General features: G+C 32.3%; 3 protein-coding genes across 12 annotated transcripts in view; 1 reads left to right on the top strand and 2 right to left on the bottom strand.

Moving 5' to 3' along the window:
• The window catches only part of Tusp (WD40 superfamily protein Tusp), a 177,010-nt gene extending 169,831 nt beyond the window's left edge, over positions 1-7,179 (bottom strand). For all 5 annotated transcript variants that reach the window (XR_012999991.1, XM_076373438.1, XM_031973636.2 and 2 more), the window contains exon 1: positions 6,376-7,179. Coding sequence is in view for 4 of the 5 variants with exons in the window: in XM_076373438.1 (XP_076229553.1) it covers positions 6,376-6,468 (93 nt within the window). In the remaining variant the exon portion in view is untranslated. The remainder of the gene's footprint in view (positions 1-6,375) is intronic.
• A 2,466-nt stretch (positions 7,180-9,645) lies between these two features.
• Positions 9,646-11,403, top strand: LOC116425642 (RWD domain-containing protein 1). The gene is made up of 4 exons (XM_031973632.2): positions 9,646-9,855; positions 10,031-10,380; positions 10,450-10,636; positions 10,728-11,403. The coding sequence occupies exons 1-4, from the start codon at positions 9,786-9,788 to the stop codon at positions 10,850-10,852; spliced, it is 732 nt and encodes a 243-aa protein (XP_031829492.1). The 5' UTR covers positions 9,646-9,785; the 3' UTR covers positions 10,853-11,403.
• Positions 11,404-11,477: 74 nt separating this feature from the next.
• The window catches only part of LOC116425641 (NADP-dependent malic enzyme), a 34,300-nt gene continuing 29,747 nt past the window's right edge, over positions 11,478-16,030 (bottom strand). For 2 of the 6 annotated variants that reach the window (XM_031973629.2, XM_031973631.2), the window contains exon 11: positions 11,478-15,904. In XM_031973629.2, the coding sequence (XP_031829489.1) occupies positions 15,865-15,904 (40 nt within the window). In that variant the 3' untranslated portion in view covers positions 11,478-15,864. The remainder of the gene's footprint in view (positions 15,905-16,030) is intronic. The other 4 variants (XR_004234722.2, XR_004234723.2, XR_004234724.2 and 1 more) reach the window with 4 other exon arrangements.

Below are 16,030 nucleotides of genomic sequence, written 5' to 3'. Positions count from 1 at the left end.
GCTTACATATATTGAAAGCTAACAAAGGAGCCTTTCCAACCAGCACACGCCAATTTTAATGAACTGTTGTGAGACATAGTCCTCAAGAAAATATTTGACACGTATTTTTTCTTATCGACCAACATCTACAATACTTTGAACAGACGGAAACACCCTTCAAAGTTGAGGGTTGAAAATATACACTTTATAATATCTCTGGAACTGGGGGTGTAGAAAAGAAATCTGAACTGTTCATTGCGAGGCGAACAACTTTGAACAAAATTTCTTTTCTACGCCCCCTAGATAAAAGGAGTTCGGAAAAGATAATATAAAAAATATACTTTCAACGTCCGTCCAAAATGCACATTGGTCGATAAGAAAAAATACATGTCAAATATTTTCTTGAGAACCACGTCGTACATAACTTCCATTAAAATCTGCTGAAATGGATCCCTTGTAAGAAAAACAGTTATCACGTAATGGCACCTAGAATCGACATCGAAAGGAATTCAGTGACCTAAAGCGGAACGACCTTCAGCTGACCTTTGACAAGGAAATTTCCTTGGAAATTTGGCGGACTTCCCACAAACGTGCACCATCAACGTGGTCATTGAGAATCAATAAACGTTGCATTCCCTCCGCAGCAACGTAATCTTTCCTTGTTGTCCCCGCTGTTTGAACCAGGTCCCACTTCGGTGTCATTCCGTGCCATTCGTACATAGTCACGAGTGCAGCTCGCCAAAGCCAGCAAAAGAAAGCCCCGGCATCCGCTGCTCAGACCATGAAAAGATCTAATCGAGACACTGAGCACGAACTTCATCTTCACCGTCGGCTTGGCCGACGAGGCGACGTACAACACGTACCTACACGACACGTCACCCCTCCGAATTTCTGGCCACCCTCGCCTCTAAGCCGCTTCTACGCGACGATGCATCCGCTTCAACCCTGACGGATTCCAATCTCCACCCCGCTTTGATGCGGTCTCGAAACTCTCCCCGGTATTATTAACCGGGCTCGCGAAGCGGTGAAATCCCGGCGGAGTCGCGCGAACACCTCTTCCAGGCTCATAGAGACACGAGAAAACCGCTTTATGCCGCGCTGCGTCCCGCTTTGTTTAGAAGACGCGCGCCTCTTGTAGGCCTCTCATTTTGAAATATTGCGCGATTTCCGCCGGAGCCTACGTCGCAACCCATCTAACCAAGCAACTTCAATAATTAATCCCCGAACGACCCTGCACCCGAACTGTAGTTTTCCATTGCCCTGTCAACGCTGAAGCTCATCAAAGAATGATCAGAGGAAATGTGTTATTAAATTATGTACTGTGAAATAGCGGATTTTTCCTGTAAGGAAAGGTGTTGAACGGAGATTCAAAAAATTTTGAAACTTTGTGTGTAGGTAGAGTAAGCCGAGCCTAACGGATTGTAATTTTTTTTCGTACCGATTTCACTTTGAAGGAGAGAAACTATCCTCTGAAAAAATGCAAATTCTTATTTTCTGTAAATTATCTTGATAATGGTAAGAAATAATAAAAAAGAGTTTAAGCTAAAAATACACTGTTCTTTCACGTCTATCAAATTGGAAAATAAAATTTTTCAAAATCAAAATTTCGAAAAATTTGAACTTTTTGAGAAATTTTATTTTCCAAATTTATAGACATGAAAGAACAATGTATTTTCTGTTGAAACTTGTTTTCGCTACCTCTTATCGTTCTCAAAATAATCAAGGGTAAAGAAAAATTTTCACTTTTTTCAAGGGGTGATTTCATCCGTTCAAAATGAAATTCGACACAAAAAATTGGAATGTATTAGGCTTGATTAACCGTACTTACACGCAAAATTTCATAATTTTTTAAATTTCTGGGTTCAATACCTTTCCTTGTTAGCCAGAAATGTTTATAGTCCTGTTGTTGTTATTTCTTTGTTTTACGTATAACCTCTCAGACAGTTTCATTGTCAATTATCAGAATATCCTTTTGCAAAAATGTTTCTTCAAATTGTGCATAATAACTATTTCGTGCATCGTTTTTTGAAAACATGGATACCACCAACATTCGTTTAATTTTCTTGTATGAACTCAAACTTGGAAATAATGTCTGCGAAAACCGCGGCAAATGAAAACAAAGCATTTCGAGACAATAGTGTGAACGGAAGAACGGTGCGGCGTTGATTTGTACAATTTCGTTTCAGTGATGTTTCTTTACAAAATGGGTCACGTGGCAAACCCAAACCAGTAGTTTATAACGATGTCTTTGAACATTGATTCTAAACATTCAATCTTTTTCAAAAAAGGAATATATGCATTAAAAACACGTTGGCAGAAGTGTACCGAATCGAATATAAAGTTTTTCACCATTCTGGTCGTATAAAGTGAAGATAATAAGATTCAAAAATTTTAAAATAAGAAAACGGTGATATTGAAAAGATTAGAGCAGATGGTTAATAAATTGTTGTACATGAAAAGAAACATAAATTCTTAATTTATGCACTATATTTAAAGGTAATACATACAGAAAAATGATACACTTTAAATATTATTGTAATTATCGTTTCAACGTTTCTCTTCTTAATGAATTATGCCTAAAAATGCGGTGAACTATATTAGATTCTGCTTTATTTCCTTCCTTCATAAAACGTAAATAATAGAAATGAATCAAAAATTTGACAAGGGTTGTGTATGTACAAAATTTTCACTTTTATATTTCAAACAATGTAACTGCTTAATTTTGAATAAATCGCTTTATACGTGTTAACAATGTTGTTGACTGGTTATACTAAATTGTTAATATTGCAGAGCGAAATAAATTCATAATCATGAAATCAAAGAATTATTAATTTATAAATTTTCTTCACAGTTTTCTTAATTATTTGAAATTAAACTTGAACTGAGTATATAGTATTACGAAAGATATAGCGAGAAATTAGTTAAGAATATTTTTTCAGTAAAAACAGTTAAATTAATAAATTATGCATGCAGGCTAACCTAAATCTGCAGTGAAAAAAATATAGTCGTCTATATATAACTTTATTCAACACGCTAAAGTTACTCTAGTTTCAATAGTATACACAAAAATATGTGTACATGTATTGTAAATTACACTAATAAGAGAAGTTGACATAAGGAAATCCTTATATAGGATATACTTCAACGCCATCTACAAAGAATTATTATGTTCACTAGGTTTCATTATTTAGATTAAGTATTTCAGTCAATATGTACGCTACAGAGTTGTAATCAATGACAGACAGAATATTTAATGAGCTTACAAGATTTAGTTTACATAACTCTTGACTAAATAAGTTAAAAAATAAGTTCATGTATTCTATATTTTATTTGTGATATTTATATGTGAAACTAAAATATACGTTTTTTGCTTCATATTTTTTTACCAATTTTTACTGCGTACGTCAGGCACCAATAAAATTTATCTATTTATTGGTAAATTATAGGGTAGAAAACAAAGGGTTTCCAAATTTCAGATGCATGCAATAAAAATTAATATTATCATAATGTCTTATAAGAAAACTAAATAAGAAACAAATGAAAAAACGAATTTCGTTTATATGTTTCGAAAATATATTATTATATTATTGATAATTATTCCTGTCTGGAATACTCTTGACAGATCAAAATTGACTAAGCAGTTTCTAATTATAAACTGACATAGGAAGTGAAATGAATCAACAGCTATAACTAACCTTTTACGTAAACAGATGTGTGCCTTCGTAACATCGGTTTACTAGATTTCTAAGCACCATCATATCACCTCCTGACATTGATTCACTGTACGTACACGCGTATGCACAAGCGAATCGACATACACAAGCATGTAGGTATTTACAGTGACAATCACTTTAAGACCATACATCTTAAGACTAAAACTACCAGACAGGTCAAAATGGCCCATTCCTGATGTCTTCTTTTTGCAGTTATTAAAAAGACAACATTAATTTAGCAATACGTAAACTGAATTGTAAATCAATTAAAGTTTCAATATATGCACTTTTGAAGTTTCTATATAGAAATTTCAAAAAGTCAATTTAACTGCTCCGTAGTTTTAATGTTAATATTCGTAAGGATTTTGTTCGTAATTATTATGTAATTAAAATGAACGTAACTCACACATAAATATACCAACCCATCTTTACTGAATGTACAATAATTGAAAACTGAAAGTTCTACTTATGAAAGGTAATTCGTGTATGGCGTATGAAAGTAACGTTAAAATCGTCAGTGCATGCAAATCGTTCCGATCGATAAAATTGTATTTACTAACCTGGAAATTATCTAATTTCATTGTTTTTAATCCTTTGCTTTTTACTTTATACAATCGTTTTACGCAATTCCAAGCGTTAATTTATAATTAGTGAAATAAAAATATTGAAATGACAAGTAAAGTCAAGTAAAAATGAAAGTAAAATTATTAAACAATGCCAACGGTGTTATCATGTATGAAATAAAATAAAAATCAGTTTAAGTAAACAATTAAATCTTTGGTCGACTGTTTAGTTAGAAAGTAGATCATAAAAGATATGAGAGTGTTAATTGCGGTTAATGGAACAGAAAATTTAGCGTTTACAGGTAGGAAGATAATTAAAAGCGGTTACGTGAATAATTTGTTAAGACTAATTGTAACTAATAATAAAGTGACACTGACTGTATATTCGTATATCGGAGAATAAAACACATAATTATGTTATATTGAGGATAACGATTTCTAATTCATTAATATGTTCGGTTTAGACTTCCAAAACTATGTCTTTTAATAGACATTGATAAAACATGTCGATGAGTTTATATTAATATAAGATAAAAATGGTTTTTCAAACATTTTCAGTTCAAAATTCCTGTTAATTGTAAATAATAAAAATTATATTAACACTTTTATGCTTCGTTTGTGATTGCATGTAGTCAAATTAAGATACTGTGGTTATCTTTCTTTCATATACATGCAAACAATAAAATCTTTAACAATTCCCTTACAACAACAACAAAATTTCAATTTCTCGATAAATTATGTTATTTCTAATGTAAATGTTATACATCCAGTAAGAATGTAATAAGAATATATCCCATTCTAATTTTGATTTTGATCTTCAAGATATTGATTTCCTTATAATTATTATAATAAACGTTCAAGTTGTTACACTTAATGGAAAACTTTATATAATCACTCTTTATATACAAGGTATCCTTTCTGAAAAATCTGAGATGCTATAAAATCGATGAATCCATATTGTCCATTTCAGTAGCTTCGGAACACTGATTCAGCAAAAACCGTAACGAGTGAGTAATGAACCAATACATGAAAATTTACGAGCTTCCGCTGAATGGTATTCCATCTCACACGAACGCATTCAAGTGTGATCAAATTTTAATCCAAGAAAATGATGTATGAAACGATTTAATTGAGACAGCAATGTCACTTAGCTTTTCCATCGATCTTAAACCTTTATTTGAACATTTTCTTCGCGCGCGCGTCGCAGAACTATTAAGACTGGGAGTTGAAAGCATCACATCAATTCGGTTGCTGATATCCATATTTAAGAGCAGACAGCTTTCAGTTCCTCATTTTTCTCGTAAGTAAAATGAACATAATGCCCAGCCGTGCCAAACGACGCATATAATTGCATTACTCGATCCCAGACTATTGTCTACAGTTCCAGCGACACGCGTCGTAGCGGAAAGCGGCATTTCTGATCATATTTAGCATCTGCATTTCTAAAATAACTGGCCGGTGCCGGGTACGATCTAAAAATTCACTGGAAAAAAGCTGCGAAGAAAGAAAGGCTGGCAAATCTATAAACGCGTCGGCATTTACGTCACTTAACGTCCCTAAGTAAGACGCTGCTAACGCAACCTTATCGTGCGGTATTATTGGTTATGTCTTCACACACACGCTTGACATTTTCGACTATTTAGCCTTTCAATATTGCCCCGCGATGTAACCGGCACAAAAAAGTATCTTTGCGATCGATCGAGCATACTTTTCCAGCGAGGAACACACAATTCGATCGTAATGCCCGTTCTTTCCCTCCTAGCGTCTCAGCACGACGCGGACCACTTGGGTAATTACTTAGGTGTTCTTCGTTTAACACTAAAACTACCAAACACATCAAAATTATCCATTCCTAATTTCTTCTCTTTGCAATTATTTAAAAAAAAGTAACAGATGTTTTCCTGAGAAATGATCAAAGAAATTGATTTAACAATACGCAAAGAGAATTGTAAATCAATTAAAGCTTCAACAGATGTACTCCTGGAGTTTCTACAGCGGAATTTCAAAAAGTCAATTTAACTGCTCGGTAGTTTCAGCGTTAATAGCGTATTGCTCAGCATTACCGTACACTTTAATAACACAGCTTTGATAACCTTGTGAAAAAAAAACAAATCACCTACCTCCGGCGACTCATCCGGTACCTTGCCCATCCAGCTGAGCGACAGGATGTTGCAGTCGCACTTGGCATTGTTCTTCTCGAAATGCAAATGCATGATCGCGTAACTGGATCGCGGTGGCCGTTGAGATATTCGTCAAGCCATTGAAACCGGCACTGACAACGCGATTGTCACTCAGGTAAGAAGGAGCACCGCACGCGATCCTCCAACACCATTAGTCCGCTATTGGTATTCTCGAGTCCGAAGATCCCCGGTCGATGATCGTGTCCCGGCCAAAATCCTTCAAGCGTTCTTGGCGAAGCACGCGACAACTGACTCGGCGATCATCATAGCGATTTGTCGCGGTGCGTATTAGAAGCGACTCTAATTAGTCGGTGGACACCTTCTTTTCTTGCGTACACCCATGCACGGGCGAAACGGCGCGGTCAGGGTTGACCGAATGTCATAGGCGCGGATTGCGCCGCGTCTTCGCGTGGAACTCCTCGGGCATGCAAACGAACTGGTTCGGGAAAGCTGGTGTTCGCGGGCCAACGGATCACGTTCAGCTTGCAGCGAGCTTTTCACGGGAAGTCATTTGTTTGGTATCGCGGTCGCCATTTTGTTGCCAACTATATCTCCACCATCCCGTAAGTCTTGCCGATGATACTGTGGAACGCGGGAGGACACGCGTGAACGAGCGAGCGAGCGAGCTTCGTGAGCTTTCGTCGCGACCGTACGTCCGACTGAAAGCTCGGCCGGAGCTGCCACGCACGAGGCACCGTCGCGTTCTATGAGCGTATTGATTGCGTTCCGCGCTTGCTTGCTTTCCTAGCCACCTAACGGTATCTGGCAGTGTTAACTCCGCTGCAAGCTTTTGCGCGCTACCAGCACGGTTGTGGAAACTCGCTGACAAAACCTTCCGGGATTACTCCTTTTCAGAAGTTCGAAATCGATGTACGCGAAACAACGGAATTCGAATGTTTCAGGTTTTCTACTGTTCTTTGCATCGTTACGGTCAAATGTTCTTCGTATAGTTCATCAATGCTTTCTTTATTACAAATAAAGTTCGTTGCAAATTATGTAAAGATTGAAAGAGCGTGAAAGATATATTTCGCCTTTAATATCTTTACTCGGTACTATTGGAATATTAGGATATTTGATGGTTAATTTGGTACCTGCCTTGGGTCAATTGAAGATAAAATAAATTTACAAAAGTTATATTAAAACTTTGAAATAAATTATATTAATCCTGTGAATGTCAATTTTTCGATTTATTCTGTTATTAATTAGTTAGTAACATTATTAACTTGACGAAAGAAATAGTAGCATTTTTTTGGGAATGAAACATGGCATTACGCGGAATGTTTGAAAAGTATAATTGTTAATTCAAAGGAAAGAAAGGGTAGTTTAAACAAACATCATTGTTACGGATTAATATAGGTATACCTAATAGTCATCAAAAATATAAAAATCTTAATTGATTTACAAAAGAAAACAAATGTAAAAAATAATATTTGCAACACTAATTTTTTTAATTACTTGCTGTATTAATGATCGTTACACTACTCTTTTTCATCAAATTAAATTTTTATAAATGTTCTCAATTTTCATACTCATTTAATGTCGAGGAAATTTGAAAGTCAGTAAAATAGAATCTCTAATTGTTTTAAATATACACAAATGTACATAACTTAAATTCTAACAAATTCGATTACTGTGGTCTACGGTCATAAAGAAAATCACGTATAAGGTGATAGACAACAATTTGAATATTTTCGTAACGATTGAAAAGATACAAAAACCCTTTTTTTCGCTCATGATATCTATGTAGTGTCAAAAACAGAGATGAATTTTATTTAACAAAGTTTGTGACCAAAACATTTTTCTAAGATTTTCATGTGTGAAAGAATTAATTAAGTTAAAGAGTTGATCTATTAAAACACTACAATTTTATCGGAAAGGTGTTTATACTGACAATATTTTGAAAACATTAGCAATGACATATTTTATGTCATATTTTATGTATAACTCATATTTAATATTACGTATTTTAATTAATTTTATTTCATAATAAATTTAATTGTTTTCATCTTTTTAAGTATTCAAAACGTCTGCAATTCTTAAGTATATAAATTTTAATAATATTTAATAATAATATAGTACAGTAATATAATAATAATCACAACAATAATAAATACACATTTGTTTAATTAAATATATACATTTACTTGTTATAGAACGCACTAATCATAACATTCTAAAACATTTTAGAAGCAAGAAAAAAAATCAAAAGTAATAAAACCATCGTTTAATACTTTAAACTTATTTTTCTTCTTACCGACTTATAAGTTTCGTTTCGAAGAATTTATGCCTACGTGCAGTTCCGATCTAAAGTCAATGTTTGCTAAATATCTAAAATTTATAGCGTGTGCCTGATTATTGTTGTTTGACTATGCGTAAGAATAGAATTGTTCGCATATTTTTTCAGCACTTGAATTCATAGGATCATTAAAATAAAAATAGAGTAACCTTTATTTACATTCTTTCTCATTAGAAAATGAATATCACTGCATAATCATATTTACTTAATTAATTTCTGATGCAATACAACTTCAAAACACGTATTATATAATCTTTTAATAGTGAACGATCCATATTTTAATAAAGCAAATTTTTCATACGTGCAATATATAAATTATTTTTCCCAACAAATATTTTTACTTATATAAAGTATAGGAACTTTTAAAGTGATAACCGCACTTATGTACGTACCATAAACTATTTGAGAAACATATTTCTTCATAAATAGAAAGAAAAGTTGAAGTATATTTTAATTTTGTTTCTATTATTACAGTTATACTGTATTTATTTCCAAAAACATTTTAAAGATTATAAATATAATTTAATCATTAATAAAAATCTAAAATTATTCTTATTTACGAATTTAATTGTACAATATAATGTAAAAAAACTATACATAAATAAAATTACTTATACAAATAGTTTAATATTATTTCTATCCATTTTTTTAAAACATTTAATAGTTTTCTAAACAGAATAAAATTACGAAATTAACTGTCTTATTATCTTGAATGAGATATAATAATAGTGATCTATATTTTAATGTGCAATACTATACTATATTACATATAATATAATTTATTGTTTAATACTGGACTTAAATTTTGAAAAAATAATTGTAATATTTCTAATAATTTCAAACTTATGCAATGAGTACTTTGTACTATAAGGGGGCAGAAATTTCAATTGCTCAATCATTCTTTTCGCATATGTAGTTATAGATATTGTTCATAGTACAGCGCTGCTTACCGGTGCTGTCACAATCGTAACATGGTTTCGTGAATTTGTTCAAAGTTATCAATTAAATACGTTATCTAAAAATCTTTTAACAAATTAATTTTATTCTAAATATAATGGATTATAAAGAAGAACAACGTAATGAGATCGAAGCTTTGGAATCGATCTACTGCGGTGAATTGGAAAGTATGCATTCTTGTATAACCTATAAATTTGTTGTGGAAATATAAAAATGTTACTATTTTACCCATTATTATATTTTAATAGTTTAGCTGATGAAAAAAATAAAATCATGAAAAAGAAATACTATTATATGATATATTTAATTTGTAAAGATTCTGTAATGAAACCTTTTGTACAGTTTTAGCTGTAGAACCATTTTACATATTTGCTGTACCTATTAAAACAGAAGAATATGAACCAGAAACTGAAAATGGTCTTAGTTGTCGATTAGAGTTTACATATACAGCAAATTATCCTGATGAACCGCTCCTCATATCTATTGAAGAACAGGAGAATTTTGAAGAAGGAAGCGACAAACAGTTGAAAGAACACTTAATAGAAGAAATGAATGAAAATTTGGGAATGGTTATGGTTTTCACATTGGTTAGTGCTGCACAGGAATGGCTTAATTGCCAATGGGATAAGATTAAATTAAAAAGGGAAGAATCTGCAGCGCTTAAACTCAAAGAAGAAGAAGAAGCAGAAAGGGTAAAATATATATATATATAAGATTTTACAATGTAAAGGTAAAACTAACATAATTTTTTTATTATACAGAAAAAGTTTGAAGGAACTCGAGTCACTGTAGAAACATTTTTAAGTTGGAAAGAGAAGTTTGACAATGAAATGGGATATACAAAACGGAGGGAGATAGCGGAACGTGAAGGAAAGAAATTAACTGGCAAAGAATTATTTATGACTGATAAAACATTAGATCAGTCTGATCTTAAATTCTTAGATGATGGTATTATTTTAATATACTGAGTTCATATAAACTGAGTTAAAATATGGAAAATATATGAAAGCTACATAAGAAACTTGATTTTTATTTTTAGGAGATGCAGTTAAAGTAGATGAAAGTCTTTTTCAAAATCTTGATGATTTGGATTTGAAAGATGATGACGACGATGACGATGATGATCCTGATTACGATCCAAATGTTTCTGATGATAGTGCCTAAAATAAATACAGTATATTGTTGGTGGAAGAGATTGAACCTATAAAACTAATAAAATGTGAACATTATATTATCATTGAGCATTGGTAGTTTGTTCAAGAGTAAATTTGATATACTTTTTGTACACTGGCACATTGAGGGCCTGAATAAAATTAATTAATTAAATTTGGCCCTGTAAGATCACTATATCCACATCCATAAAGCATCTCTTCCATACACAATATATTTTATGTTCTAGATAATGGTTAATCACAAGATAATAAATTAAAAGATTAGTACTTCGAAGTTTACTGTAAGTACTAATGTATAAATGACAGATTAATGAATTTGAAGCAAATGTGTCACTAGAAAATGAATTAATCATAATTCTTTGGTGCTATTTGCATTTTGTACTGTAGCTGACAATGCAACATATTGATATCTGTTATGCAGATATATTTTACACATGCAAGTAAAGGGATGAAAATATTTCATAACAAAAATAATTTTTGTAATTATGTATATAGCTGAATCACTTTCATAAAGTTTTGTTTAATAAACAATATATTACAATTTTTCCCGCGCTTGATTGAAGCCTCTTCAGAAAGATCATTTAAAAAGGGGAGTGTAAAGAAATAAACAAACGCGCTAACGATCATGACTTAACATTTATTCATAGCCTTAAGAGTATAATTTATACGTCCAGTAACAAATTCTAAGAAACGAGAACTTGTAGTTAAATAATTTCGGGTTTTCTCACTCGTGTATCCGTGGTAAATTCCTTACGTTTGTGGTGTGGCAGTAATTACAATTCACTCGATGTTGTTGATCGAAGTTTCTATTTCACATAACACATAGGAACCATCTGACAAAAATGTTCATTTCATATATTTAGTTAAAGTAAGACTGATAAGTAGAATATAGTACAAAAGATACAACTTTCAAAATGTTTTTCTTTGCTAGTCCTGATTCAAATATTTAAAAACACGTTGTTAAATTGAAAAGATGGCGAGATAATTTGCGCAGCCTTATGTTATACATATATCCAGTGGAACAAAAGAGTCAATCCGAATGATCGATTTCTCTATTGATGCGTGCATTAAATTAAAAATTATTCGACGACATAGTAGCACAATAATAATACAATAAATAATCTGTTATACGCTATTGAGGCACAATTACAGTAAATCAGTGCTGTTCACGGATGGATCATTCACGTATGATTATCTTCAACCTCATGGTACACTAGATTTATACATATACATATAAACCGAGCATACATAAATATGTAACTAATGTATTTTTTATGCAGTTCAGGAAGTACTATGAGGGCAACCCGTGAACACCACTTGTAAAGCAACTATTCATCAATTTACAAAGTGATCTTAAAGAAGAATCTCATTAAAACGGACATTCTCTGTTTCAAGGAATAATCACCAAACTTAGAATGGCACGCAAACTAGCATGGTGCACAAATAAATAAAGAATTCCAGGTGAAGCGATTGGTAAAATTCACTTTTGTAATCAATGAATAGTCGCGCCTTGGAAATGTGTACATCGTCACAACGTATAATTACAGTATTAAATTAACAATAAATAAGTACGGAATACTGACGGGTAACGAGCTTGGATTTAAACCGTCAATTCCCTGACACATTTTACGACGTTAATTATATCTACTGAAGATTTACGCATGTGGCCACATTACAAGACATTTATTTACTTCCGCAACATTATCTTAAAACGTGTATGTATACGTCAGAGTAGCCGTCTTGTTTTTTAACTCGCCAACACGTCATAATCTGTTGGGAGAAGAACACGATTAGTAATGACATAACGCTCCTTCAGTACTTTTCATTTAACCAAGCGACACCTTGAAGGACTTTATCCAGCTACAAATATATGTATAACATAAAATAGGATTGGAACATGAGCACATCACTTTCAATTACTTCCTAATGTCTATCTACCGTGAACTAACGACATTACAAATAAACCCGCGTCGCTTGGCTAAATTTACTACTACATTCAAGTCTACGCAATTAAAGTAAACAATCAAATTCGTAGCAGCAAACGATTTCATAATGTAATATGTACATATACATGGACTCGGTAACTGGTTTTTTTTTCTAGTCAGCAGTTAATTACATTTTGACACACATACACACACACGCACACACGCAAGCACATTTTATGCATATATACCACATATTTCAAGTATCGACTATGTCTTGTACAGCATGCCAGACCCGATAGTATACCATTGATTATTCTAGGATGAAATATTAACAGTCAAGAGGAGTGCTTTCGATACGCTTCTACGAAAAATAGACACTCTTTACATAGAGAAAAATAAGTTGTGTATACTATTTTATTCGTATTGGATTGCTTGATGATGCCACCCGATCTTTCGGAAAATTCGAAGACCGAGAACGTCTCAGGAACAAATATGTAATTACGTTGATATTTGCGAGCGTGAAATATTTTAATAATCCCTCGACATCTTATACGAAATATAAAATGTTTTGTACATATGGTATTCTGTACTTTTAAGCGCATCGTCCTTCAAACTGCACCCGTTTACCCGTAAAATACAGGATACCTCGGAATTCATGATATAATAAAAAAAAAATGTTCTTCATATGAAAATAAACTCAAATAATTATATTTGAAACTAATACATTTTTATTTAAAGAAAAACGTCACACAGGTCGTTTTGTAAATCATTCTGTCTGTAGAGGTATTTTAGAATTGAAAACTAAAGGATCGTTCCGAATCGTATGAAACATTGAGAATTATATTTAATGGAAACAATATCGATGATATCCATCCTATTTAATTTATAATATTTTCTCATAATTTTTAATTGTATTTGCAGCATTTTCATTGCTGCTAATATCAACATTATGTTTATTTTACGTAAAAATATCGAATATATAATTTACTGAGTTTTAAAACGTCTACAAAAATAAAGAAGATGTTATTATATTATCAATGGTAAAAATGAATGAATTTCAAACGATCGATACCACTAAAATACTTCATATTGCAGTCAGAGTTATATTTTATAATTTTAAATTCTATACTTTTCTATGTATTTACAAAATTTTTGTACTGTTTACTTGAAGATAAACTGATCACATGAATCACGATTAACCGACCGTATGAATTACGACTGAAAAAAGTGGCCGCAGCAAATTCAGTAAAATTTTACTTTTGTACGAAAACTTTCTTTAGATTTGCAATTTTCATTTATATGAAGAATTAGGCCGAAGGTACACGAGCGTTAAAATTACGTTCGTTATGACGAACGTCGTTTTGTACGAACGTAGATGATCACAACACACGAGCGATGTTGTTTTGGGTCAATTAGCACAGAAACTGCAGAGGAAATGAACCTGTACCTTATATAAATGTATCAATATTAGGCATTTTAATATTAATGAATAGTTAACGAACAACGTACAAATTAACATTACGTGGTAATGATATCATCTTTCAACATTATCAGTATTATGGATGACTATTCACAAAAGAAAAATTGTAACTAAACTGTATACAACAGGATAAAAATAGAAAAAGGAAATTGTTCAGTTTTGACACTTACATTTAGTGTTTTCTATAAAAACCCTTCTATTATAAATATGCGTTACTATACTAAGTAATGTCCGTTCTGGCATAAATGCGTCGAAAAGAAATTAACGAACGTTACACCGTACGTCAAATTTGACGCACGTTGCTCGTGTGATTGATCTTATAAGTACATCGTAACATCCGTTATTTTAAGGCTCGTGTGCCCCTGGTTGTACTAGTTTTACATCATGAATTGCGAGTCACTTGATGTATGAAAATAAAATAAAATACATGGAAAATCGTTTAGTCTGAAAATAAACACAAATTATAAAAATAACAATAATAAATATTTATAAACAAGTTGCAGGCATTAATTGCGCGGCTTCTTCGCAATTTATAAAAAATTTTTATTTTAAATTGTAAATAAAATATATGTATATGGTTAGTAAAGCACTGTATATAAGTTTATAAAACATTGCAAAGTAAAGGCATGTTAAAATAACTGTGTTTGGAAGTTTTCTGATCTTTTGAGGAGGATTGTGTGCTTCTGACTGGTTCATTAGGATGACATCTATATTGTAAAGTAAAAGCACATCAGAAGGTTTGGGTCTCTTTGGTAGAGGAATTGGGAGCTTCTGATTGGTTCATTGAAAGGTCATCAGTAAAGGAAAAATCAGGCATCCTTAAACACAAGAAAATTTTTCTATGTTAAAGAGCATTGCTTTTACAGAGTAAAATGTTATGAGACAGTTATTCATTGGAAAAATAAAGCTTAAATAGAGAAAGAAGACAAAATTACATTTATAAACATTCACAGTGTATACATATAATGGTATATATACACTTCATAATCTTTGTATTCGCATTATCTTTCATTAAAACTTTATTTGTTATCGACTTCTTGATCGAAACAGTCACTGTTCAAATTTCGGTTCATTAAATAATCGGTATTATATAAAATCATAATTTATACTAAATAGGTTATGCTTCAATCAATGAAGCAACATATTACTATTATTTTCGTTTTATACAACATAACTGCAAAGGTATATGTGACAATAACAATTCTATAAACTTTCTTTAAATACTTTCAATAGTTAATACTTATCACGGCACTGGGAAATTACTAGCGATTGTAATACTGCGTATAGGATGAAGGAGGACATTAAAATACTGCAATGTTAGCTTACTGCGACATTCGATGCTGTAATAATAGCTCTATGTCATCATTTCATTTTGCCGTGCTTTAACGCTTCGTGCAAGTTATATTGTAAGAAGCAATGACAATAGTCACTGACAGAAGTAACAGTTCTTACAGCTACAACTGTTTTAAACTGCACTGTTGCCTGTATCTGCCACGACCTGTATTACATTTTCAATTCAGGACACAGCAATAATTTTTTTTTCTTTTAAAGATAATGGTAATTATAATAGCCTCTGAATATCTCGTTCGATGAAACCCGCTACAGATGTTTTAAATCGTGGCGGATTTCTACAGTCTCTCTGAAAAAAATTAATTAAGCTTCAGCGGCCTGCACCGAAGTCCATCACCGACTAGCAACGAATTCATCATAACAAAATGCTGTTGCTAATAGATAATCATTAAGAGATCTACAACTTTTTACAAAT

Source organism: Nomia melanderi, chromosome 13, assembly GCF_051020985.1.
Source record: "Nomia melanderi isolate GNS246 chromosome 13, iyNomMela1, whole genome shotgun sequence".
In the NCBI taxonomy this organism is placed as follows: domain Eukaryota; kingdom Metazoa; phylum Arthropoda; class Insecta; order Hymenoptera; family Halictidae; genus Nomia; species Nomia melanderi.
This window is presented reverse-complemented; position numbering and strand designations above follow the sequence as displayed.